Genomic DNA, 26,531 nt, shown 5'->3' on the forward strand with positions numbered 1-26,531 from the left:
TAAGGTCTCTCCAAAAGCTGAGAGTGTTCTTGGAGGATCGACAGTTAGAACTGGTATCGGCGGAAGCGTTTAATTACCAACGGAACGTCCTGCAACCATTCTGAGGCATTCCACGTCCGGAAGGAAAGGGACCCAGTAGTACGTCTTATGTGTGAGATCCAGGTGGGATAAGGCTGTGAATTCGGAAAGAATAGATGTTTTGATATGGTTAAAGGGATGCCCATTCTCCAAAGAAGTTGAGCTGCTGACTTTAAGAAGAGATGTTTTGGATTGGTTATGTAGGTCTTCTTTTCGACTTGAAGCTCAAGAATTATGAGGTTGTTACAGTGGTGAAAGGTACTGGGATAGTGGAAAACTACTTATTTGGGAACAACCCTGAAGCTTATTACAAGCTGGCTAGGAAACTTGAAAATAAAGACTGGTCTAGGCACAGATGAGTACGAGATACTTAATCCTAAATGGTTAGATCGATTTTGAAAAAATGTTACTGGCTGGTTATTTGGAGAGAAGGGAATCAGTAGTTTGTCTGTGGTTGCGTGGGATCCTGGTGGATTCTCAGTTTCTCAAGATCACATATTGCTGGGAAAATTTCTGAGAGCACGAAAAGCCAGCTTGGAAAAACTATTGCGGATCCATGGAGATGATCGAAGTTGATTCGAAAGTAGCATCTGCTTTGGAAGGGAATCTTACAAATGGTTTCTTCATTATTGGGAGATAAAGGGCCGAAATGCAGATCAGTTTTCAAGAGTGAGAACAGATATGAAAGGGATCCCGATCCTTGTGTACGGTTTAATCAGCTTCAGCAACACCTGTGTTCTCACCTTCTTCAGCAGATCTTCCATGTAGTTTCTGATGAATGGATCGTCCATTATTGTCTTCTACATTCCAAGACTATTCCATTTTAGTAACCATCGTTTTCGTTTTAATAAGATGTTACAAGATGTGTTTAAGATAAGATGTACATGTATTTTATTTATTTTCTGTATGGAATACACTTGTAGGTTTGTCTCAAGGGTCTTGTCTAAGAAATACTGTTTCGGACAGAAAATTATGGGCTAATGAAGTCGTTTCTCAAGCCATCGAGTCTGTCTTCATCTTATCTCAAGTCTATGATGATACCACCCAAGGAGAGAAAATCTCTACTTTCTACCGCATCGAATATTCTCCTCCTGTGGTGCTTCTCATCAATCCCGTCACTGGTCAGAAGATGCGTTCTTGGAGCGGCGTGATCGAAGCTCATGGTTTTGTGGAGGATTTGATGAAGTGCATAGATCATGGTCCTCATGAATACATGGCTTCTCTAACAAGAAACACACGTATTTGCTCTGAAAGCAGCCAGACTGGAGGATGAGACTTGTTCTTCAAGCTACCAGACTATCAGTCACATTGTGGCACCGTCTTGGGGGGGGGCGAATTTGAAAATTCTGCAGAAGTGAAGCAGGATGAGACTTGTTTAAGGTAATCCAGATTTAACAGAAGAGCCAAAGGGAGACAGACTGTGATAAAAGCGTTGTGTGCAGTGTCTGTGTTCGGTTTCCAGATGGTAGAAGAAAGCAGAGGAAGTTTTTCAAGAGCGAACCTATCCAGCTTCTCTGGTCTTTCTGTTATTCTCAAATGGTGGAGTCTGAGAAAAAAGGCGTTTAAGCTAGTACAAGCGATCCCTGGTGCTTCCACGTAGGGACTCTGGAGTACGGAACTTTCGACCAATCTGGCCTCGCAAATTGACACCTTACTCTCTTCCAACACTTCATTAAACTCTTTCTTTGACTCCTAAACATGTTCTTCCTCAGCTTGGTATTTCCATCCCTTAGACTGAGTAAAATCCTTCTTCTTAATCTTCATTTTTCACTGAATTGTGATGTTTCTCTTCTGTCTTCAGAAGATCAACAAAAATTGAGAGCGTAGAAAATTATTCGGCAAAAATCAAATAACATGTTTGCAGTATAATGTTATCTTCAAAAGCAAAAATACACTTAGCACAAGAGTAAAGCCCTTTCAGACAGAATTCCAAAATTATATAAATCACACAAACAGTAAGATAAAAGTTGAAATAGGTTTTTTGAAAAACAAAAGGATTAAGAATATTCAGACATAGAGAGAATGAGCATATAATAAGTTAAAGGCAGTACATGATGAGTCTGAGAAGACAGCACCGGACCACTCAATGTTCCCCCAAACCTCCAATTCCTCACCTTCCCAGCGTACATTGAGGGAAATCTCAGCAAAGCAAAGCTCCAAAGTCTGATAAGCAGGACCTTGGGACCAGAAGATGGCCATCCTCTCAACAGAGAAGCCGCAGATTGTGATGATGTGTTTCTGCTGCAGCTCTTCCAAACCTTTGACTTCCTTCCAATCCAAGTAAGATAGAGAACGCCACAGTATTCTCCCGCCGACACCACGGCAGAAAAATGTCTGATCAAACAAACGCCAATCGTTTTTATTTTCCGGGTCAGATTCTTTTTCTCCGGCTGTCCAAAACTTACATTCACTAGTTAAGAAAAAGAAGATTTCACCATCCTCATCAACCGTGTAGACATGCTTCTCATCGATCACCATAATTTCTTTGATTTTGAGGGGCATCTTGGGGATAGACACAGACAACAACTCCCAAGTTTCCGTATCGATATCATATACCTCTACCCAGTTTGAGGAGGAATCAGCAGCATCCCAGCACCCTCCAAACACATATATCTTTTTATTCTCCCCGTCCTCTATGAAGCATGCCGATGCTCCGCTTCGAGCCATCTTCATGGGCGCAACTCGGTGCACTGTGTGATCGATACAATCCAAAAACGTGACTTCCGATGTGGGTTTGCCGTCCACGAGTCCACCGATAGTATAGATCCCCGATTCCGTCCTCACGAAACAGGATCCTTCTAGTGGAGCAGCAGGACACAAGCTCGGATGGATCCGTTTCAGCCGACGTTGCACGGGGTGGAAGACGAACCACCGTGGGTTTGGATCTGGATACATGTGCATAAATACATACACATATGGCTCCACCCTATCCATCCGATACCTCATGGACCAGAGTTTACGGGACCCTGCGAGATACCGGTGTCTCCTGGAGACCATTGATAAGGCCACGAGGTCCAATCGCGACAACTGAGCCAGGCAGTCCACAAACACATCATCTGGCAGCGACATTAACCCACTCACCTTCTTCTTCTTCCCACTACATCCCCGAATCGCACTTCTTCCTTTCATTGGTCGATTGATTACCGGAGGCGAGCGCTAGGGTTTTCTGTGACAGAGGATCCCGACACCAACCTAACTAGTATATAATGTCTGATTGTTCTCTGCAAAAAGGAAAAACACAAAAAAAAAAGGGAGAATTGCTAAAAACAACCTAAAAATTGAAGTCAAATGCATTAGTGTACCCCAATTTCAGTCAAATGCAGAATCAACCTAAACGGAAGATGAAAATACCATTTACTCCTTATGAACAAACAAAAAAACGGAGGGGTATTTACGTTTCTATCCTTTTGGAAGTCTACATGTAGAAGAATGAAGTCTACATATGTTTAGACCTCCAGCGAAGTCTAAATTGTAGACTTGATGTGTAGTCTACACCAAAATTTTATCTAATATTTAGTTTAAAAATTGTTTAAAAATAATTATTGTGATAGATTTTACCTAATCATCAATATAATGGATAGTATGAAGTAAATATATTAAAATTTTATATAACTGAACAATTTTAAAGAATATATACTAAATTGGTATCCATGATATAAACAATGTTCATAGTTTATAAACAAAAGGTTATAGGTCTTTTAGTGGTAGATTTTTAGAATTAGACTTTAGATTTGGATTTTTTTTTGTTTTATTGACTTAAATGTGTTTATTAATGTTTAGTAGTTTATATTTTGTGTAATTTTGATATTTGATACAGTAAATGAGACTTTTTGAGTATCAAGCAAACTATTTAGGGTTTGAGATTTGTGGTTTAGGGTTTCGTAGACCTACAATAAAGTCTATAAATATGTAGACGTCTTTGTCAGTCTATTTAGGGTTTGAGATTTGTGGTTAGGGTTTCGTAGACCTACAATAAAGTCTATAAATATGTAGACGTCTTTGTCAGTCAATTTTATTCGTGTATATTTTTAATTTTAAATTAAATATTCCAATTTAAAATCATATATTATGAATTTTTTGTTTGTAACACATATTATGAATATTTAAAATTATTAAAAAATTGGTAAAGCATATTTAAAATTTTATTAAAAAAACGGAAAGAAAACCGTCGTAGACAGACAAAGAAGTCTACCCCAACGATTTTTACCTAACCGGATTTAACCAATTTTAATTTTAACCAAATCTAATTTAAACCGAACATTTTTTAACCTAACCAAAAAATTATCCAGCATATAAATAAGATTTCCTAAGCTTTTTGGGGTAAAAAACCCTAATCCAGCCGCAATCCATGAAGGCGATTCACGGGGAGATTTCCGGCGAACCCTAACCACGCCGTTTCTGCCGCTTACTTTCTTCCAATTGCTGGAGCAGAGCATCGGAGAATTGGTAGTAAATGGCGACTATATCAGCGATTCTGTCCCTTGGTTTGGGATCACTTCGCCCTTCGCGGCGCCTTTCCCTCTCCTCTTTCAATTCGCTCCGACGACAACAGACATCACTTCTCCGACGCCAAAGTCTTGTCCTTTCGAGTAGGTCTCCGCTTAACAGAATTCTTCAAGCTCGCCTTCAATCCAGTACGTTGACTCGATTCCTTTGATGGGTTTGCTGTTAGATTCATTGAAATTCATATTCTTTTTTTTTGCATCAGTCAGTATCTGAAAAGGTTCTAGCTTTATATATATATTCAGAAGATGGAGTCAAGGGAGAGAATATGGAGTTCAGTGGTGTTCAAGCTCGAGGGAGAAGATGGAGTCGCGTGAGAGAATATAGATTTGGTTCAGAGACGAGGGAGGAGATGGAGTTGGATTCAAAGATAAGTCTCTTACCTCTTTCTCAGATTCAGTTTCCAAACCCCTTTGTAATTAAAGAGGCGGGTTGGAACCTTTTTGAAATTTTAATTCTTTCTCTTCTCTTGAGATTTGCAAGAAACCTTTGATTCATCAGGTCTGTCTTCTTTTGATTTTGTCTGTAGATTTGTTTGAATGGATAGTCAGAAAACTCTTCTTCTGAATCGTTATTGTACACTACAGATTACAGATTTATGGTTTGGTGGAGAACAAGATTCAAGGAGACGGCAACTGCCAGGTTTGTCTTCTCTTCTTCTTGTTTCTGGTTCTGGTTACGGTTAGCAGATGTAACTTCTTCCAGCAGTGTGTCACTTGTTTTGTATATATTTTCTCACAGTTTCGAGCACTATCAGACCAGCTTTACCGATCTCAAGAGCATCATGATGCTGTTAGAGAACAAGTTGTTAATCAGGTTGGGAACAAGTTGTTAACCGAGAGATGTATGAAGGTTATGTTCCAATGGCGTACAACGACTATCTTAAAACAATGAAACGGTCTTAAGCTCTCTCTCTCTCTCTCTCTCTCTCTCTCTCTCTATCTCTCTCTCTCTCTCTCTCTCTTTCTCTTTCTCAGTTCTTTTCACTGATATATTAACCGTGATTTGTTATGAACAACATAGGAATGGAGAATGGGGTGATCACGTTACTCTTCAGGCTGCTGCTGATTGGGTACTTTACACAACCTCTGCTCTTGGTAGTTTGTACAAATGTTTGCTTGTAAGAAGAGATAATCTCTTTAGGGACTTGACATATGAAATGAAGTTTTGGCATTTTGGTTTTGCTGTTACTTTGGCAGTTTGGTGTTCGGATGTTTGTGATAACTTCATTCAAGGATACGTGTTACATTGAGATCTTGCCTCATTTGCAGAAGTCCAATCGCCGTAAGCTGCCTACAACTGCATATCTTTCTATTCAGTAAAATTCCTTTCTCTCTATAATAATAATAATTCATGTGTTGGCTTATGAATCAGTTATATGTTTAAGCTTTTGGGCTGAGGTTCATTACAACTCAATCATCCTGAAGGAGGTATGTGATTACTTCTTATATGATATAAACATCCATGGATTATGTTGAATCAAAAATGATTAGATACAGGTAGTTTTATTGAGTTTAATCATTCCTCTGTTGTTGGAACTTTTGTGTAGAGCTGCCGGTACTAGAAGGCAAGAAGAAGAAGAAGAAATTTTGGATTTTCTGAGCTCTCTGTTTCGTCCTGATGGAGCACAACAAGCTGAGGAAGTCTGAATACATCATCATGTTTATTCTTTTTACTAATGTGACTTAGAGAATCTATAGAGCCATATATGATCTTTGTATATACTGAATATAATCCCATCAAAGGCACTAACCATAGATAGACCCCCATAGTGAGTTGTTGAAAAGCTTTACTTTTTATATATGTTGGAATAAATCGATAAAGGAAGGTTACAGTTCTTGCCCACCAAAACTCTCAGTCTCAGTGTGTAGAGTTACAGATGTTAATTACATGTGACAAAAAGAACCAATCCAAAGCTTACCATCTTTCTCCTCCCATAGACATACTTAACAACTATCTTTCTCCTCCCATAGACATTCTTAACAAAGTGATGGTTTACAGAGAAAACTACAAAGCATAGACACCGAGAAAAGGCATAAGAACAGAACCAATCCAAAGCTTACCATCTTTCTCCATGCAATTAGCGAATAAATATTAATGTAGACTTACAATTATGTCTACAGTTAACACCTAACAACATTGTGAAATCAAAAGTATTATAATTTCATAACTACAACAGTTTTTCTTTTCAAAATCACTCCAACCTATTAGGATTAACTAACACACACTTTCAAACAAAAAAATCTAGAATAAACTTTATGAATAATACATAAATTTAGTTTTAATTTATTTTCCTACGTAGACTTTTCAATCAGTCTACGACAGTGTAGACGTTCGTGTCAGTCTACGACAGTGTAGACGTCCGTGTCAGTCTACTTTTTGGGTTAGTTTTTGCAATTGAAATTTTACGGGTTACTTTTTTTATTTGACCAGAAACTCATCCAAGTTTTGACTTTATACATTTAGACTTCCGTTTTAGTCTACCACATTGAAAAGGTTAGTTTGACCAGAATTCACCCAAGTTTTGACTTTTGAAGGTAGATTTCATATGTAGTCTACATGTTTCGTAGACTTCGAATAAGGTCTAACTTCAAAACCCATAGGTTGGTTTTGCAATTGACCATTGTTTGACTTTCGAATGTAGATTTCATATGTAGTCTACAGATTTGTAGACTTCGCATAAGGTCTAACTTTAAAACCCATGGGTTGGTTTTGCATTTGACCAAAATAAATATGTAGACTTCAAGAACAGTCTATATTTTTTTGTGAAAAATGCGTAGACTGCATTGGAAGTCTAGAATTTAAAAAATATTTATTTTATTTAAAAACATTTTAGTCAAATACAATACTAACCTATTCAACGAAGTCAATATTTTGGTCAAATGCAAAACTGACCTTAAATAGACTTCATTGGCAGACTACATTTCGTAGACTTCCGTTGAAGTCTACTTGAGAAAGTCAAAAGTTCGGTCAAATGTAAAACCAACCTCTTTTTCGTAGCCGTCTTGGTAGGTCTACGTAGATTTTTGTTTTTGTAGTCAAAGGTAAAGATGTAGACTGCTGGGGAAGTCTGCGTTCCAAAAAAAAGTTAAAAAAGTCAATTGCGAAACTGACTTGTTCGTTGACAAATAGACGGAATCGTACGTCTACACATTGGTGTAGACATATAAAGCAGTCTACCATCGCGACACAGACTGAAAAAGTGGTGAAAACCATGTAAACAGTTACCTTTTTCCGGTGTGAACCTCGATTCCGACCCTTTCAACCGTCCAAACTCATAAACCGAGCAAAAGGAAGCATCTTTGACGATTTACTAATGAAGAAACTCGAAAATGTGAAATTTGTGGGATGAAAATGAAAGTTGTGAGAGTTTTTTAGATAGAAATGTAGAGGAAATGAAAGATTTGTTGAGTTAGAGAAGAGAAAAAGTGGTTAAAATTGAGTTATTGAGCTTTTATGAGCTCAAAGATGGTGGTTCAATGGTGGTTGCAAAATTGAAGATGATGGCATTGTTGTAAATAAGAAAAGATGCTTAGGGTGTAATTGGTTTTTGCTCATTTTCGATTTTATTAAAAAAAAAAAAAAAAAAAAAAAAATAATGGCAGTTTTGTAAATATTTTGAAAACATAAGGATGGTTTGGAAAATTCATAGGTGAATAGTAATGAGAAAAAAAAAGGGGTTGATTTTGCATTTGACTACAAATCTTAGGTTGGTTATGAAAAACACCCAAAAAAAAAAAGGAATCAACATTGGATTGAATGGATATAACCAAGCGGTTTAGGACGGTTCAATTTCAAAATCTAATTTCAGTTCCAAAATTAACTTTTTTTTTTTTTTTTTATAGTTTCGAAAAGAACAAGAGGAACAGAAACAGAGCACAAACCAAAAGGAGAAACAAAAAAGGATCCCCATCACAAACCGAGAAAAAACACAAATGAGATACTTCAAAACACAGTCCCATCACCTCCAGCCGAGACACAAGCGAGCCTAAGACTCCATAGTCCCACAAACACATCCTTCTCCATAACAAACCCCGAACCAACTAAGATCTCCTGTTCCTCGAGACCTCCTCTGCAACCAAACTATTCAACCATAGAAGACTACCTTGAGCAACATAGGATTGAAACCTCTTCTCCTTTGTTACACTACGCGCAATCAAGAAAACAGCTCTGTTTGAGCTTCTCTGGACCGCAGCTACTTCCCACACTGTAATGTTACTCAAAGCCTCACCAAGCTCCACACCCATACCACGAAAAGCAGGCCAAGCTCTCAGTCGGTTTACTGCTCCCGCCAACTCAGACGATTCCACATCAAAGGTAATCTTGTGCAATTTGTGAGAAATCATGCTTTCCACAGTCCAAATAAGACCCCAATCTCTTTGCCTCCAGTAGGGATGAGACTCCGTTAAAAGCTCTACGGCTATGGAATAGAGTACCTCCCTCATTATTCCTCATTATTCTTCACCAGACTCTGCGTTCTTTGCCTAACCTCCGACTGATCAACCTTACTGATCAACCTCAGTTCCAAAATTAACTTATTTTATATGTTACAAAGAAAATAATTGAACCGCACTATATATTTCAAAATTGAAACCCCCCTATTCTAGTAATTTATGTGCGTTTCAGTATTTTTTTTTTTACTTTAGAAGTTTAAATTTGGTTGTTTTTGATTCAAAATCATTTTATAGTGTTTTAATTATTACAATTTTTGATATTTTAGATTATTCAAAATAATCAAAACTGAATTTAGCTGTTCGATTGCTTAACCGCTCAAACCTATCATAAATTATATTTAAATTTGATGGTTTTCTGATTCAATATCATTTTATATTGTATTAATAATTACATTTTTGATATTTTAGATTATTCATAAATAATCAAAATTGAATATAGTCGTTCGGTTGCTTAACCGCTCAAACCTTAATTATGATCGTTATCCGGAGTGATCCATAAATAAATATATTTGTTTTGTATCAATCTTAAATATAAGCTCTCTTTTTCACACTGAAACGATTATGTTTTGAACATTACAAAATAAACGTGTAATAATAAAACCAGAGTGGTTGTAAACGAAAAAATCTGTAATATATTAGGATGTATATCATCTGATTTTTTCTACGATATTTTATACTGGAAATGCCTCACACATTGTTTCATTTACTTATTTATTACGTCTCAGTCAAAAAAAAAAACTCTGTAATAGATAACTTCCTACTGTATTATTGTTTCCAATGAAAGAATCAGCAGACTTTACAAACTCAATCAAAAGTACGTATCTACTAGTATACCTTCTAGCTTTTGGTCATGTTCATTTTTTGACATGTATCCTAACTTTTTACATATTATCTGTCAAGTGTTTTTTGGTATCTATACTGTTTTCATGTTGCACTATGTGTGACTAACGGTGAATACTTGAGGTTTCTCAGTTTAATAGACTGCTCCGCGATAAGCCTGGCAGTAGTATTAAGACCTTGTTTCATGAAAACCTCGTAGCCATCACCTAACAGACCAGTTCTATTAGTCGTAAGTTGCCAGAAAACTCCACCAGTACACGAACCACCGGTTCTTGCACTGTCGTAGATCACATCATATACTCTCTTGAAAAACTTGTTCCGTTCCTCTAAGCTGAAACCAGGAAACTTTGAAGATTTCCCAAACTCTGTTATCAGTAAAGGCTTCTTGATGATGTTGTCACAGTCTTGGATGTGTGACCCTATCCATTTGTCCACGAATTCATCTTGTTCTCCTGTTCTTGAGCTCTGTAGTGGTAGCCTGATCTTGTTTTGGTAGAGAGATGATGAAAACAGAGAATGTGTTAAAAACAAGAAACCAGATAATAGACACTGAGTTAGACTTAGAGACTGATGACTTACCAAGAATCTGGATAGATATGGATAGTGGCGAAATCGATCTCCGGAACTTGGTTATTGGAGATGAAATCTGTACCGGTTAAAATCGTACCGCCTGGATTGTAAACCGTTCTTTCTGGTTTAGAATCTCCATAGAACCCTTCAAGTCCTATTTCGAGTAGATGGTTTGAGTCTATGGACTTCACATAACTTGCCATTTCTTTCACCCAACTCTGAACGTGAAAACGACACTTTTTAAGTCACACACCTACGTACATCGGTACATGTTACATAATAAACAGAGAATAGAGAGCTGAGAGAGAAACCTGTAGGATAGTAGAACCAGTGGAGCGAGGTTCATTGATGAGCTCCCATGAAAAGATGGTTGGGTCTTCTTTGTAAACTCGACCAGTGATTGTGTTTTTCCTCGTCAGCACGGTCTGTTTCATATATTGTCAAATCGTCGGTTTAGTTCGGTTGAAGTCGGCAACGAATATTACAAACATTCCAATCCATTGTATTGGTACACTAGTGGTTGGTCCGCGCTTCGCGCGGAAAATCTTATATTTTATTTATCTATATAGTTATATATTGTGTGAATTATTTGTAATTGCTCATTTCGTTATTTGTTTCAGTTGTTTAATGCTAGAATATTGTACTTTAATCTGGTTGTAATTAACTAATTTAATAATTCAATTGTTGAGATGTTTCTGTAGGTTATGTTACACTAAATTTTAGTGGTGGAGGCCTTTGAATTTTTTATATATTCTATATTCTTTGTCACTTTGTTTTGTATTGTCTTTTTTTTGTTGTTCAGATTGTTCATATATATATCTGTATGAGATTGAATTTAGTTTTGAAGATATTTTTATATTTGTTATATCTATAGTTTTCGTTATATCTTGATTAAATATGTTGTTTTTATATTTTTGATTAAAAATAAATTATTTACTGTTTTTTTGTTATATCTTATCAGTTTTATGTATCTTGAATTAAATAATCAAATAGGAAAACTTTTATAAATTTTCTTTAATTTGCTTTGACGTCCTTTGATGAACCGTGAAAATAAAATATTTACATTCTCTTAATTTGTATTCATATGCATTAGGGATTATTTTGAAATTTATATATTTTATATTATATTATGTGATCCACTAATTTATTTCTTTAATTTTTTTTACATGTGATTATATTTTTTTTTGTAAGGACACTGTTATATATTTTATAAAATTGGATTATTTTGAAATTTATATATTTTATATTATATTATGTGATCCACTAATTTATTTCTTTAATTTTTTTTACGTGTGATTATATTTTTTTTTGTAAGGACACTGTTATATATTTTATAAAATTGCAGAAATATCGGTATATCTTGATTTTTATTCAAAAAAATATCTTTTGTGCATATTTATGTATATATATATATATATTCTATGCCATTTATATAATTATAGTAATTGAAACCAAGTAAGATTTTATGCCGCGGATGCTATCCCTTTTGGCTTGCCAAGCTTTTTGACTTTGAGAAACTTGGATCCTCTATTTATGTGTATTTTTTATTGTGAATATCTGATTTTTTTTTGGATTACTATTAACCGTTTCATGTGGGTGTATTGCAATGGGTGGTAAATTTTGTTATAAATTGTTTGGATTATGAGTTTTGATTTTGTACCCTGTTATGATTCTGTATCCTTTTCTCTATAAATATATCTTTGATGAAAAAAAAAGAACCACGTAAGATTCTAACTCAAATTAAGTAAGCAAAAATGAAGTGTTTATTTTTCAGGTGTGTTGGCGCCTATTGATGCGGTGAGGAACACCGTAGTATGTGAATTCATGTAAATAAATCTTATTTAGTAGTTTGAATTCCATTAATAAGTATGCACATCATCATTTTCAAATGAAAAATATAATTGATTAGAATTTGTTGGGAGTGTTTCTTCCTAATCAAACCTTAAAAATCAGGATTGGAAAACAAAAAATAATCAGTCTTTACCGAAACCTTTTCCTCTTCCTTGACTTGAAGTAGTAATTAATGCTTCTGTCGGGTTACATCATTTTTATCAACTCTCTCATTATTAACTTTGCTCTCTGTTTTTTTCTTTCTCCGTCCATCTTCTTCTATTCATTTTCTCCTATGAGGGTTCACCTTCTCATCTATCCCAAACAAAGCATTCCCTTGTACATTTTCCTTAATAGTAGATTTTTCCTTTCTCTCTTGGCTTCTCCCTCGTTTTGTTTCTTACAGAAGAAGAATGCGACTCATTCTTGGGAGCCACCTGATGATGCGCTGATGACGATGAGTGTAGGCAAATGAAAGTAATAGCTGTTTGGAGTTGTCGAATATGTTCAGTAGGGAGGAAAGATCTTGAGCTACATAGTGAGATACTAAGAGAAGTGAAGTTAGACTGAATGGTTACAGTTCTTGTAGTTGTGGTGGCTATAGTCGCCAGTTCAGATTGCTGGAGGAGCCACTCGATGGTTTCACTGTCTGAGTTATGACCGTGTGAGCTGAAAGACATTCGCGACTCACATGGCAGGCATATGCGGCACCTTTTAGTGCTTACAACTATATTTGAATGTGAGTGATTCTTTAGAAGCTTAACTTCCTTTGCCAGCTTCTGAAAGTGATGAAAAAAGTAGGAAAGTCATGAATAAATCAGCTCACTGTAGAGAAATAAATAACTAAGATTATGGGCTGTTAGAGAAGTTGGAGGACAATACTAACAAAAAAAACAATGACTGAACAATAACAAAAAGCAACTAAAATCCACTCAATAAAACAACAACAATAAAGCTAGAGTAAACACCAAAAAAAAAAGATAGAAACGGTTAATAAATAAACAAATTAAGGTAATGGGATGTAGAACGAATGAGCTTGGAAAGTCCATTACCAAAAACTCATCATATGAATCAAACTTCAGGGAGAAAGGGGAAATCAAAAACAATTTGCAAATAAGATTACAGTATTCCAGATCAGAGACAGTTTTCAAATTAACATGTTTTTGACGGCGAGAAACTCTCTGGAATTGAGATTAATAAAAATTGAACACGCAAGAGAGATTAATAGCCTAATATAGGTCGATGTGGAGGATCAATATTGAAAGCAGATCAAGTATTAACAGAGAAGCCGTACCTTTTGCTGGAGCTATTACTCAGAGTGAGATCCTTTCCATATATATAGAAATGATAAACGACAGAGAACTCAAACGGTTAGGAAATAATAATCACCATGAGCCTAGCAAAGGAAAAAAACAAAACACAACAAAACAAAGATTGAAGCTTTGGAGGTAATCAATAAAATCATTTGTTTCATATCTGTATTGGGGTCATCAAAACTCATTCTCATCGTAAACATAGAATCATATAAGTTTGCCCCTGAAAGCAAAAATACACACATAACAAACTATCAAAAAATAAAGACTAAGATGGTAGAGAAATCAAGATGGAGAAGGATATGAAGCGAGATGATTGACTTTACAGTTTTGATTAAAGAAACAAATCGGCCTGAGAAACCGAAGAAAGGAGATTTATTGAAGAATAAACAATGAGAGGACATATTCTCAGAGATTTATAGTCGGAACTTCCGTGGATAAAGCAGGGAGATGATAAGCCTGATTGAAAGCTTGAGAGTGGGAGGAGTAGGTAATCAAGTTAAAGCTTGTATTAATGCAGATTGGAGACGTTACGTTGAGAAGTGTCGGGAGTCGGCTGCTACTTTTTTTGTCGAAGTTCAGAAGATGATGGAAAGCCTACATTTAAATGGGTCTGCAATGGAAATCAAAACAATAGGCTCGGCCCAACAAAATTATAAAATCATTCGAAGAAGACAAGCCCAAATCGTGACCAAATAAAAGAAACGCGAAGCAAACGCGCCTTGTACTTTAAAGATAGAAACGCGTGGAGAACACTTATAACTTACCGAGTTGACACGTGTCGCTAAATGCCCCCTCCCTCTTGGACGACGTGGACGCAGGAAAAGGCAGATATGCCTACTTTATTGTATTAGATTTGTCTTATTGCTGATTCTTTAATTGATTACAGTCTAACACTTGACATGTCATAACCGTCGGTTATCTATCCTTAACGTGTACCCAAGAATCTCAACTATTTTTTTCCTTTAACGTTGCGTATTACATATGACGATCTCAATTTATATAATCGATACTTATCCAGTCAAATTTTGCAATTAAAATTTTTATATTATATCTTTGTTATCTGTTATACTAACCTTCACGTGGTTCTTGTAGTACTGCTTGACAACCGAGTTTGTGTAGAATTCATCCGGTTCATCTAAACCGGCCCATTCCACGTATTTCTTTCTCCCTCCATAATCTTCAAAATTATTTACTAAACTAATTATCAGCTTAATCTTATATCTTCCAGCTTCATAGACAACAAAGTCTAGTCCCTGCTCAGAGCAAACTTTGTATTAGTACTCTCAAAATTATAATAAGCTGTTAATCTATGACTAATTAACTACGGTATATTCCCGAATTAGTCAACAAAGAGGTATCTTGTACCGACTTACATAAAACAATATGATTTACAAAATTAAAAAACTATATATCTTTTGTGATCTCGGCATAATCGCCTTTATATTACCGTTTGACAAGGACACGGCCATTTTCAAGAAAATACAAAAGGTTTGAATTTCTTTTGTCGGAAAGTAATATTTCAAATTTGAATCCTTCAATTTAGATCAACAAACAAGAAATAAACTACAAAGAAACACCTATCAATCTTGATCTATATTTCCGTATATTAAAAAGTAAAATAACTAAAATACGTGATATAAAATTACGAATTTATTTAATAGTAACCCATGGATAGTAACTAACAGTGATCATGATTTAAAATATAAAAATAATAATCTATAAAATTACAAAAATTGTTAAGATCCTATAAACTTGCACAGGTGATAAAAATAGGAAATTTTAGAAAACTTTCATCATTTTGCAATTATCCCTCAAAATCTTTGTAAATATATATATATATATATATTACGTGTCTTTGTGTATATGTGTATGTGTATGCATGATGAGGGTTACCTTGAAAACGTCTTCACTATAGGAGCCAGGTGAGATCTGAAGAGGAAGGTAGTCTCCTTCGTTGAAGCCCCAGATCCTAGCAACGTTCATTCCGACGGCTGAGGCTTGCCGGAACGCCGTCGTCACGGTGGTTCTACCTTTAGACGCCGTATCAGCAGCAGTGGTCATCATCCAATAAGCGTTGAAACCGTTTAGGTAAATTCGTTCCCCGTTCAACACGAACTGCGTGCCGTTTCTCCCGACGAAGCCTGCTTTTTCGGCGACGCTAATGCGGTTGTTTCCGAAGAGAAACAGAAGAAGGAAAAAGAAAAACGGAACCATGTTTAACATTGTGAAGCTTTTGCCGACTTGTTAGAATAGAATGACACAACATGAAACTGAAAAGACATTTGTATGTGTTTGTGTTATATATACATTACAGATGTCTTATTGTTTTACGTATTTGAAAAATATTATTTTGTCTCCATATTGCCTAATAATTTGAAATATATGCACACGTACCTTTGACCGCGTTAAATATTATTTTCAAGGTTCAACAAAATCATTTTGCTGGATTTGTGTATTTTTGGGTTAAGAAAACTATTGCTTTCCAAACTAAATGAATATATACATCCAAAGAAGAAATATGTATATAGAAGTTTCTTTTTGGTCGACGTGATAGACTTTTTTATCATAGGTTAAAAAACGTAATATCTTCATTCTCCATTAAATGATGTCAGTTATTATATTCAGTTTTTGTTAGGAAATAATTTTAATTTTTAATATTTAACTATTTTTGAAGTGAAAGTTTAAGAAAATTATCTCGGCGAGTAACATCTCTTTCGAGTGAGTCATCATATACCTTTTTGGTTAAGAAGTCACTATAGATTAGTCTATATTTATCGAAGAAAATGTATATTTTCAGTTTTATAACATCGATATGATTTATGGTTGAATGATACAATACGAAATGACCACACTAATTATTTGCTTTTGCATATAAGCATGACACGCGTGTGGAGTGGAGCTATCATACTTAAGCTACTACAATATGAGAGATTATTTTTCACCTTAATTAGGTCAGTGACTCAATTATGTAAGATGGAATATTAAATTCAAATTCCCAACAGAAATAATGATTGACATACGGAAACTTCATATGAGTTTTCTGAGCCCAAACTTCACAGTTCACACTAATAAAACTTATATATAGTTTTGCATATATAAATAAAATCGGTGCACCAACCACATTTTCAATGTCTAAACAATATTGATTCGGGAGGTACCAAATATAGTAACCAAATTCTTTTTTATGGGCCCAATTTTGTTTAGACTTCAAAAATGTGGATGGTGCACCGGCCGCCTTCATTTCTGTATTCAAAACTGTACAAGTTTTACCTGTAATAAAATACATGAATAAATGAAATTATAAAAAATGTCTGCCAAATAGGAAATAGCTTAGGCTATTATAATACATGAATAAATGAAATAGAAAATTAGTCTACACCATGTGAAATGTGTGCCATGAGATGTAACTTGCGCCTATCTTGTTCTTAACTTTCATTCTTGTTATTCGGCCCTTAAGAAAACATCTGTATTGGGTTTCTATTAAGAATTGAAACTTAAGGAAACCTACTTCCTCCTGAATGTGTTTTAAAAGTTATTTTTTCCTCCTCAAATGAAAGAGTTTCTTGGAAACGGTTATCCTGTAGGGTCAGATGTAGAAGAAGCAAATGAAAGAGTTTCTTGGAAACGGTTATCCTGTAGGGTCAGATGTAGAAGAAGCAGAAGTATGAGATTCACGATGAACGATCAAGCTTGTCCTCATCTTAGAAGTAGGAGGTGCAGGTAATATAATCCCTAAGTGTGGATTAAAGGTAACAGATGAGAGACAATGTGAAGAAACTGTGGGGGAGTTAGCCTCACTAACCTTAAAGGACAAAGTCTATCATTCAAAATCCAAACAAGTAATGGTAAGATCGAGACAGTACTAGCTTCAAAAGCAACCTCAACTTCTTAAACCACATTATAAAATATATATAAAAAAAAAACTGATTTCTTGAATGAAATGTTACATAATTTGATTGAATACATGAAATCAAATATCCGGACAAAGTGTTAAAGCTTTTCATAATATCAAAATGTTACCCACGGTCGAGTATCATCAAGAAGCCTCTCTTTATCTCCTCATCACACGGTTACGCTCTCTCTTGCGGAACCGTTCCATCATTATCTGATCAGTTGCAGCTTGTCTGGTATTCCCTGAATCCGTAGCATTATTGTTACTAGTAGACGGCTTAGGTCTTTCGCCATCAGCTTGAGGTCCTCCTTTATCTTTGTATAACTCAGGATGTTCTGCGTGATTTAAAAAGTTGATCAGTACACGAACCCACGCGCTTATAGGAGGACTAACAAATAAAAAAGAGAAAGCAAAACCTCTTCTAAGCTTTTCAGCATAATCTTTCCCGCGTTGGAAATAATCGGCACTGTAACTAGACGGAATGTTGAACTCTGATTTTGGCCTACCCATAAGCCTCTTCTCTTGCAGAAGCTTCTTGGCCGCTTCTGTTTCTTCAATGTTCTTCAGCTTGTATCTATGTTAAAACAATCACACCATTAATCTTTATTTAAGCACAAAAACACTTATCTTCAATCTACGAATTAATATTCATCATACTCGATAGGGAGTTGCACTTCTGCTATTCCAGTAGTCCACTGTGTTGAGCTCTCTTCTGAGCTACGCTTCTTAACCTGAGTAAGTTTTTTGGAGACGAGATCTTATAAGTCCATTGCTACATTATTGAATCAAACAACCTAAACCCCCTAAAAAAAAGCAAACATACTTTAAGATGATCAGGTATCTTATACAACTCATCTTCCACTCGCTTCAACTCGTTCTCAACCTCCTCTGCATCCTCAAGACTCTTCCCCCTTTTCTTCGCCAATTCTTGCTCAACGTACTTCACCCTATTGAACCATAAAAACATAACCCCCTAAACGCTTCCAAATACAAACTCACTAACTTACATGTTTTGTATGTAAAGAAAGATGCTTACATGTTGGGATCTTCAATCAAAACAGCAGTCTCTTGAGCAAAAGTATCCTGCAACACGAGCTCCTCTTTCTCTCCTTCAGCCTCAGCTTTCTCTCCTGTTTTCGCTTTCCCCGTGCTATTCTGCGCCGTGGACAGAGCTGAGATCCCTAGCTTCCTCTCTCTCAGTTTCTGCAGAAACTTCACCTCTTCCAACGCCAATCTGCAATTTCACCCAATCAACCAAAAGAACTAAACTTTCTAACTACCCATCAAACGAATTGAAGAAAACTTATACGATTTGAAATCAAAGAAAAACCCTAAAAAAACATGATTTTGAAATTCTGGAAACTGACCTTCGTTTCTCTTCTTCTTCTGAACTCGCGGCTTTGCTTTGTTCATCTTCTTCTTCTTCCTCCTCCTCTAAGGGACGTTTCCTGAAGTTTCTCTTCGGCGGCATCGGGGAGAGTATCAGCTTCTTCAATTTGATTGCTTAGAGAGCTGATCGGTGAACTCTGAGATTTCTCTCTTCAACAGACGAAGAAGACACTACTTCAGGCTTTGTATTGTTCTCTTTAAGTGGGCCTTATTAGCCTTATATTAGGTTATGATGGTCTAATTAAACTGGTGGAATAGCTACAGTATCAGGCCCATTTTGCCTTGTAAAGGATAAATTTTATTTGGCAAACCAACATAAACCAGTCAATTACAGTAATAATTTGTTTTTAGTTACCACAACATTTATAAGAAAAAAAATTCAAAGGTTTTCATCATGAACCAATTGCATATAATTGAATTATTTTTTGGTAGAAAGCCTTTCTTTAATCTTGTCAACCATCTTAGATCCCACCTGAAAAGTCTTTGTCAACACATCTTCCGGCAAAGCAGGCTCCGTCGCAAAAAGCGTCGCCGCAACAGACACCGTTCCCGGTAACTGACTATTAAACGCACACAAAACAGATGCTGGAGATTTCCCATTGTTCTTTTGAAAATGCACAAGCCCTCTTGGGAATACAAAAACTTCACCAAGTTTAATAGTTTTAGAGAAAAGCTTGTTTGCCGTCGTGATAAACCCAACTTCGAGCTCTCCTTCGAGGACAAAAACGACTTCAGTGGCACGTGGGTGAGTGTGAGGTGGGTTTAAGCCACCCGGCGCGTAGTCTATACGTGCTAGGGAAACTGAGAGAGTATTGAGTCCTGGGATCTTTTCCACGTTGGCTCCCGTCACGGCAGAGCCCATCGTGGAGTTTATGACGGCGGGGCTTGAGATTCCGGCGAAGAAGAAGTCGGACGATGTGATGTTTGACATTTCTTTGCATGGGAACCCGTTCAACTTGGTTCCTGCAACATGCACATTGGGCTGTTTATTATGTAACTCAAGGCGTTTATTTATTTATCCGATGAAATCACTAGACCCCAAGATTCAATAATGAAATATGTATTTGACTTATGAAGCCACAATCTTACTGATTCTTATAAAGTCAACTCTATTTTGATTTGAAATTCTCACGTCTTTGTTTATACAAATATTGAAAATTATAAGAACTGGAATTTCGCCTATATATATTTTTGTTTTCGAAAAATTGAAGAAAGATGAACGAGATATCAAAAAAGTAGATTAATTATTAAAAATATCAAAAATTTATTTATGTTAGTGAACATAATAACCTTTTTTGTGGCTAATCACGTTACGAAGATGAACAGGAATATCAATACACAGACATATCGTAATACTTTGTATTTTGGCAAAAAAAAGACAAAAGTACAAGGAACTAATATTTTACCATGAGATTTATCAGCAACGCAGAGATCTTGTAGGGCATCGGGATCGTATGCATGAATCGAAGCAATAATGCAAGATAATAAGATGGTAATGAAAATTCTTGAATTCATCATGGTTCAAAAAGGTGAAGAATTATATGATTATAGTTTGATTTCGAGAAAAGAAGCTCGAGGTACTTATAGAACTTGGACCATCGTATCGATCGACAAGTCACAAGTCATTTGCTTGAGAAAACATACAAAATTTCATTTGTCTTTACCAAACTAAGAAATGTACGTCAAAGCTAAGTAGTTAAAACTATAGCTTTCTGACATGTCTTTCACTCCAACCGATTCTTAAATTAAACGATACGATATTCAATATAAGGAAAATTGTATATCTATCTTTCAATTAAAAGAAGTGTAATTTAGCAAAAAAATTAAAAGAAGTGTAAGCACGTACATGAACGATTAGTCAAGTTTCCGGTTTCTTTTGTGTAACATTGTCGTTGTATGGGCAAGTGGACATACTGAGCTGTGAGCAACGGAAATTTTATTTTTCACCTTTTAGGTATGTGTCTCATCATTATGGATATTCCTATTGCTAATCAATTAAAATACAAGCTGCAACACGAAACAGTATATCAGATCATGATACCGTTAAAATATTATAAAACTTTGCACATCACCAAACTGTGTGTAAATAATGTACTTAAAACACACTGGTCAACTCAAGACCCAAATATATAAATCACATTGTGCATATGCCTTATTTTCGATTTTTTTTTTGTTTTCTCCTAGTTGACGAACATTTCATACAAAGTTTTATGTAGCAACTTATATATTATTGTCTTCCACCCATCATACGGGAAGAAAAATCAAGGAAACTTGGAAAACAAGGAGCCAAACCGCAAACACATTGAGTAGAAGAAGCTGGTAATGCTGTTGTAGGAAATAGAGATTGGTAAGCTGTGTGTGGGAATGGTATATTACTAAAGGGTGGCAACGGCCAATTCGGCGTCGGGATTAATGGTGGCGACGTTGTTTGATTCATCAGATTTATACCCTGAGCCATTGCCATCGCCGTCACCAGGTCGTTGTGCATTCCTAAGTTTAATGTCGCCAGAGCAAAATAACGATTCATCCTCATTATAGACATCACCTGCAATACAATTTTACTAGTTAATTTAGAATATATAAAATAGTAAAATACTAATATAGATACATATATTGATGATCATCAAGTGAATGAAAGGGCATTATAGTACAGAAGTGATGTTTGTAAAGCTTTCAAATTGAACTTAGAAACGTATGAAAGCCGATTAACTGATAAATAAATATTATCAGTGTGTATATTATAGTTCTATATCTATACACAAACAAGGAAATTTAGCAATTAATCATAAAAGTATCTTATTCCCTAACTTGTGATTTATTTCATTGTTATCACATTTATTCATCTGAGAGATGTCCTTAACTTCGATATAAATAAAATAAAGGATATCAAAAAAAAACTTTAACATAAAAAAACACTTTAACATAAAAAATAAAAGGATAACAACAAAAAATAAAATACTTAAATAAAAAAAAATCAAAACGCTTATTTCAGATATATAGATAATATAATACACTTCTTCTATTTCTTGGTTTACTTTCGAACATGAAATTTCTCATAAGCAAGCACAATATATATGGCGTAGATCGTTAAAAGGACTAATAGTCAATCGACCACCTAAACAGTACATGATCTTCCTATAACTCCAGTTCTTTTTATTCAAGTGATAAACACCAAGCAGCTTATGTTTCATCAATTAGAAATCACTTAATAAAATAGGAACTTTCATCGATTGGACCGATTTAGATCATATAACAAGACCAATTAAACGAGTTGTGATCGCAATCTCGCAAGCCTTAACGATCCTTTTTGACACACAATTATCCTAGCACGACCACCAACTATATGGAGTGTATATATATATATATATATTTCATATAATCATTCAAAGATATACTGAAGAAAGTAATTAACATATATATATACCTGGAGTTGAAATTGAAGATCTTTCATATACTCAATGGCCGTATCGAGAACGGAAACCGTGTCCTCCTGAAAATCGAAAACAAAACGTATACATCCCACCGGTTATCAGAAAAAGAACGCACCTTAAAGCAAGATTTATTGAAATATGGAACGATATACACATGACAGATATTTACATATAATATATAAATAGAGAGAGCGAGCAATAAACAAGAATATACCAACCTTGTGACAATTAGGTAAGAGTTGCTGTAGCGTATGCATCTTATTACTCATCATATCGATATCGTCTCTTCTTCTTTTCTTGAAACCTTTTATTGTCACCGTAGGAACTTCTCTTGTGAACCCCTCTGATTCATCCTATACAATTTAATTTTATAGAGAAAAGAAAATTAAAACGGTGAATTTAATATAGTTAGTATACATAACGCAACAGGGGAAGTACTCGTCAAATTTAATATAGTTAGTCTTACATCACTGAAGTTCCCGAGACTACGCCGTTTTAGCTTGTCATGCTTATTTCTCGAATAATATTGATTATCTGAACTATCTGAAAAGCCATTGATTTGAAGATCATGATGATCACCAGTTTCAGAATGTTCATCAGGGACAGCCAACATCAAGTCTTTCTCTGATTTTTCTTCTTCTTTATGAATCTCTGGAACAATTTGAAACTGAATATCTGCTTGATCATGATCAACGTAGCCGTAACTCGATTTTAAGCCAGTGATAAGACGTTTTTCATCGCTTCTTGCTCTTTCTGATGTACCCTGATCTTTCACAGCAAGTGATCCAACGTCGTTGTTCCACCCTTCCATGAATCCTTGTTTATTTAACCTGCAAAAAAAAAAACAAAGTATTAGGGTTAATATGAGAATCACTACCGAAGAAAAGATAGTCCAAACCGTAAGACAAGAAACCTAAACTCCGAAACCTCTCCCTTAATATACGTACATGTTAGTTGAAGAAGATCGGAGATGAAAACTTAGGGAAAGTTCTTGTCTGAGGACTTCCAAGAAAATGGAATATCGTTGGTTTATAATATAGGAATGACCCGAGCTGGATGACAGTTGTCCGCAATTTTAGCGACCCACTTGTGTTAAGACACGTTCAGTACTATGAATGGTTCTTTTATTTTTCAAAAAAAAAATGATTTTCATTTTAGTACACCGACAATCTATATATAAAGCAATCGGACTAGGTATAATCCCTGTTCAAAAACGCGGCCGCCTAGCCGCCTAGGCGGCCGCCTGGGCGCTATTCGGTGGGTGGCCGCGGCGAGTTGGGCCAAATCGGTGAATCCAGGCGTTGACCCGCGTTTGACCGCCTCGTTCCCGCGTTGACCGCCTAATTCCCGCCTAATCCCGCGTTGACCGCCTAAGTTTTTTTTTTTTTTTTTTAAATAAGATTAATTATTTTTACTCATTATTAACAAATTTATATAATTATTGATTACTAAATAGTTACAATTAGTTATCTAACCCAAAACAAACACATATATACTACATTAGGGATTTTCTCGTATCAAACACGCCCAAATCTAAATGTTCGATAAATTGAAAAGAGATCGTTTCAAAAAATTATCTAAAAAGTTATAAAATTATGTATAAGAACTTGTGTCATCATGTTTAAAATTAACTAAACATATTATAAATATATTAAATTGTATTTAAAACTAGACCCCGCGTAATCTCCGAGTACTCCCTGATTTTTCGGTAACTCGCTAGGCCCGGACTCGCCGCCCGACTAGCGCCTAGCGTAGTTTAGAACAGGGGGTATAATACAATACATGGAGTTAAACAATTATTTATGTCATTTTAGTTAAATCATTTCTTTAGTTAAGGTTTTTTTTTGGAACATTAATTTCTTTTTCCTGAATACAATACTTTGGATTTCACAAAAATGGTTAAGATATTTGCTGTTTGATCCACTTCCAGACATCCATTGCAATTTTGATATATCATTTTAATTGTCTACAGTTAGAGTTTGAAAATGCAAAATAAATTATAGCTTAAAGTAATTAAAACGACAATTACATCAAAGTGGAAATATATAATATATATTAGGATTCTGTTTATTATTATCTAAATGTATGAGTACCTCTGTAATAGTAGACTTGGCTAAATAATACCAATAGTAACAAACTTTTTTTTACCAATGCAACAAATATGGGTACAAAATATCCAGACGGCATACGTCCATTAATGACACACATGCATATATATAATATATTAACGTATATAATAATATCTCTTTGGATGTATAGAGAGCATTTTGATTTCTTAAGAGTTGAGTGAGATTTTGATTTAAATTTAATGAACAACGAGTAATGGTTTATTTGACCAAAAAAAAAACGAGTAATGGTTTATATTACGTATAATCATTATCTTCATCTTTAAATAGTCGTCGTTATTCTTTTATATGTGTATATTATCAGATGTCCAATCGGCTCTAAGATTATTAAATTAGCAATAAAAGTCTACCGTCTCTGTTTATCTGAAATAGTCGACCCACGACCACCACACTTTTCATTTAGTCGATGAAATGTTTAATCATAAACAAATGCTTTACTAATAAGCGACGAAATGAAATACATATAAATTAATAGTTATATATATAGTATTCCTTAAATGAAAGTAATAAATTAAAGTCGCCGATCATTACATCGAGAAAATTTGAAGTTCCGAACGAAAACTATTCGTCAGAAAAAGATAATGAAAAAATAGTTTTAACTAAATATATTGTTCTCCACTATATACATTCCAGCGGTAGTTATGATACTGCGGTCTAGTTTATCTTCATGCGCCAATGTTTGATAATTTCTTTCAGCTGAGAATACATTTCAAAAACTTAACGTTTCTGAAAAAAAAAAGTTTCTGAAAAGAGAAAAAAGTAAAAAACGAAATCATTCTAGGGTTTTATCCTAAACCCACGTGGGCTATGGGCCATTGCCTACATACTATATCGAATAAGATTTTTGTTTTCTGTAACCCCACGACACATTTATTGGAATTTTAGCGTCATGTCACCATCACCCATATACCGAGCAGGTGCGATGGTCCACATTATAGCTTTAATACAACAAAAAACTCCAATAATTTCAAAATAAGTTTCCCTAAAAAAAATTAGAATAAATTACGCTTTAACCTGGTTAGTAAATGTTAGCAAACCAGCAAGAGAGAAGACAGCTTTATCTTTGGGTAAATGAGTGATCGAATTATTGAAGCAAATACTACTATTATTATGTTGAACGAATGTTATATAAACTATCTGTACCTCGCGTTGAATAAAATGGGCCAGGAAATCCTAAAAGAGAGGAAGAAAATGCGTGTCGTTCACGTGATACCTCGTGATGGACATGCTTGTATGTCTGACACGCAGTGCTTTCCATTTTTGTTGGTGTCTTAGAGGTCGACGAAGCAAAACCTCAGCCACTCCATGTTTCCATCTCCTAAAACGACAACGACCTTTCGGAATATTACGTTCCAGTCTAGACTTACACAGTTCATATAATTAATGATGGGCAAAGGTTTGCATTATTATTGTTACTATTCTAAAAACATATATATATCCATCATCTTTCATGGAGCCGAAACAGGAAATACTATACGTTTTGACCTAATGGCCGACATAGTACTCTAATTTAGTAACTTCAACACCAGCTCATAGGTCAGATATTTAAATCTTCTGGCATGACAACTAAAAAGTTAAGTTACAAGTAACTAGATGAACATTGACAAAAAAAAAAAAAACTAGATGAACATGAAGACATGTATTGTGTAACTTAGAGCAACTCCAACAATATTTTAGAACCCATTAAAAATCTTAAATAACACATGCCATTTAATTAACATTTCATCTATTAAATAAAAATCAAAACAAAATTCTGAAATTATAATACTCTTATTTTTTTTCTTTTAGATACTTTCATGGTATCAAACTATTGATGTTGATATTATTATCCTTCGTAGTAGTAGAAACTCTGGGCAACTTTTAAAAAGAAACTCTTTTATAAAATAATTATTTTTTAATTTTCAAAATGAATTTAAAGCCAAAAAGTTAGAAAATGATATACATTGACTTTGTAAATCAGTTTCTTAAAGTTTCTATTTAGTGTTTTGAATATTTTTAAAAAATCACAATAAAAAATATTAAAGTCAACCAAAACACCTATAACCAAAATTCTAATGCAAAACAAAATAATGTTACAGCACCAACCAATATCAATGATTTTG

The 26,531-nt window shown here is 35.0% G+C and overlaps 5 protein-coding genes and 2 pseudogenes across 6 annotated transcripts; 2 read left to right on the forward strand and 5 right to left on the reverse strand.

Moving 5' to 3' along the window:
• The first annotated feature begins 634 nt into the window (after positions 1-634).
• On the forward strand, positions 635-1,767 carry LOC130494970 (putative plant UBX domain-containing protein 14; annotated as a pseudogene).
• A 318-nt stretch (positions 1,768-2,085) lies between these two features.
• LOC108832535 (F-box/kelch-repeat protein At4g39560-like) lies at positions 2,086-3,207 on the reverse strand. Its single transcript, XM_056985860.1, has one exon. It carries the CDS (start codon positions 3,205-3,207, stop codon positions 2,086-2,088), a length of 1,122 nt encoding a protein of 373 aa, XP_056841840.1.
• Positions 3,208-4,829: 1,622 nt separating this feature from the next.
• LOC108837366 (OVARIAN TUMOR DOMAIN-containing deubiquitinating enzyme 9-like) lies at positions 4,830-6,420 on the forward strand (annotated as a pseudogene).
• Positions 6,421-9,734: 3,314 nt separating this feature from the next.
• LOC108813847 (mannan endo-1,4-beta-mannosidase 1) lies at positions 9,735-15,903 on the reverse strand. Its single transcript, XM_018586523.2, has 5 exons — positions 15,485-15,903; positions 14,665-14,844; positions 10,757-10,870; positions 10,455-10,663; positions 9,735-10,353 (listed from the first exon to the last, which is right to left on the reverse strand). Exons 1-5 carry the CDS (start codon positions 15,812-15,814, stop codon positions 9,960-9,962), a joined length of 1,227 nt encoding a protein of 408 aa, XP_018442025.1. The 5' UTR covers positions 15,815-15,903; the 3' UTR covers positions 9,735-9,959.
• A 1,600-nt stretch (positions 15,904-17,503) lies between these two features.
• Positions 17,504-19,038, reverse strand: LOC108839361 (protein COP1 SUPPRESSOR 2). Its single transcript, XM_018612137.2, has 6 exons — positions 18,851-19,038; positions 18,520-18,717; positions 18,307-18,430; positions 18,141-18,214; positions 17,900-18,057; positions 17,504-17,818 (listed from the first exon to the last, which is right to left on the reverse strand). The coding sequence occupies exons 1-6, from the start codon at positions 18,952-18,954 to the stop codon at positions 17,643-17,645; spliced, it is 834 nt and encodes a 277-aa protein (XP_018467639.1). The 5' UTR covers positions 18,955-19,038; the 3' UTR covers positions 17,504-17,642.
• Positions 19,039-19,147: 109 nt separating this feature from the next.
• LOC108842191 (germin-like protein subfamily 2 member 2) lies at positions 19,148-20,450 on the reverse strand. The gene is made up of 2 exons (XM_018615032.2): positions 20,279-20,450; positions 19,148-19,835 (listed from the first exon to the last, which is right to left on the reverse strand). The coding sequence occupies exons 1-2, from the start codon at positions 20,388-20,390 to the stop codon at positions 19,291-19,293; spliced, it is 657 nt and encodes a 218-aa protein (XP_018470534.1). The 5' UTR covers positions 20,391-20,450; the 3' UTR covers positions 19,148-19,290.
• Positions 20,451-20,897: 447 nt separating this feature from the next.
• On the reverse strand, positions 20,898-23,403 carry LOC108853669 (transcription factor HFR1). 2 transcript variants are annotated; one of them, XM_018627089.2, is made up of 5 exons: positions 23,251-23,403; positions 22,770-23,133; positions 22,522-22,656; positions 22,297-22,362; positions 20,898-21,417 (listed from the first exon to the last, which is right to left on the reverse strand). In XM_018627089.2, coding segments are annotated over exons 1-5 (885 nt in total). In that variant the 5' UTR covers positions 23,253-23,403; the 3' UTR covers positions 20,898-21,099. The 2 variants fall into 2 exon arrangements, with proteins under 2 accessions (XP_018482591.1, XP_018482598.1); XM_018627096.2 differs by having other exon boundaries at positions 23,217-23,373.
• Between the last annotated feature and the right edge of the window lie 3,128 nt (positions 23,404-26,531).

The sequence above is a fragment of the Raphanus sativus genome, chromosome 1 (assembly GCF_000801105.2).
Source record: "Raphanus sativus cultivar WK10039 chromosome 1, ASM80110v3, whole genome shotgun sequence".
Taxonomy (NCBI): Eukaryota; Viridiplantae; Streptophyta; class Magnoliopsida; order Brassicales; family Brassicaceae; genus Raphanus; species Raphanus sativus.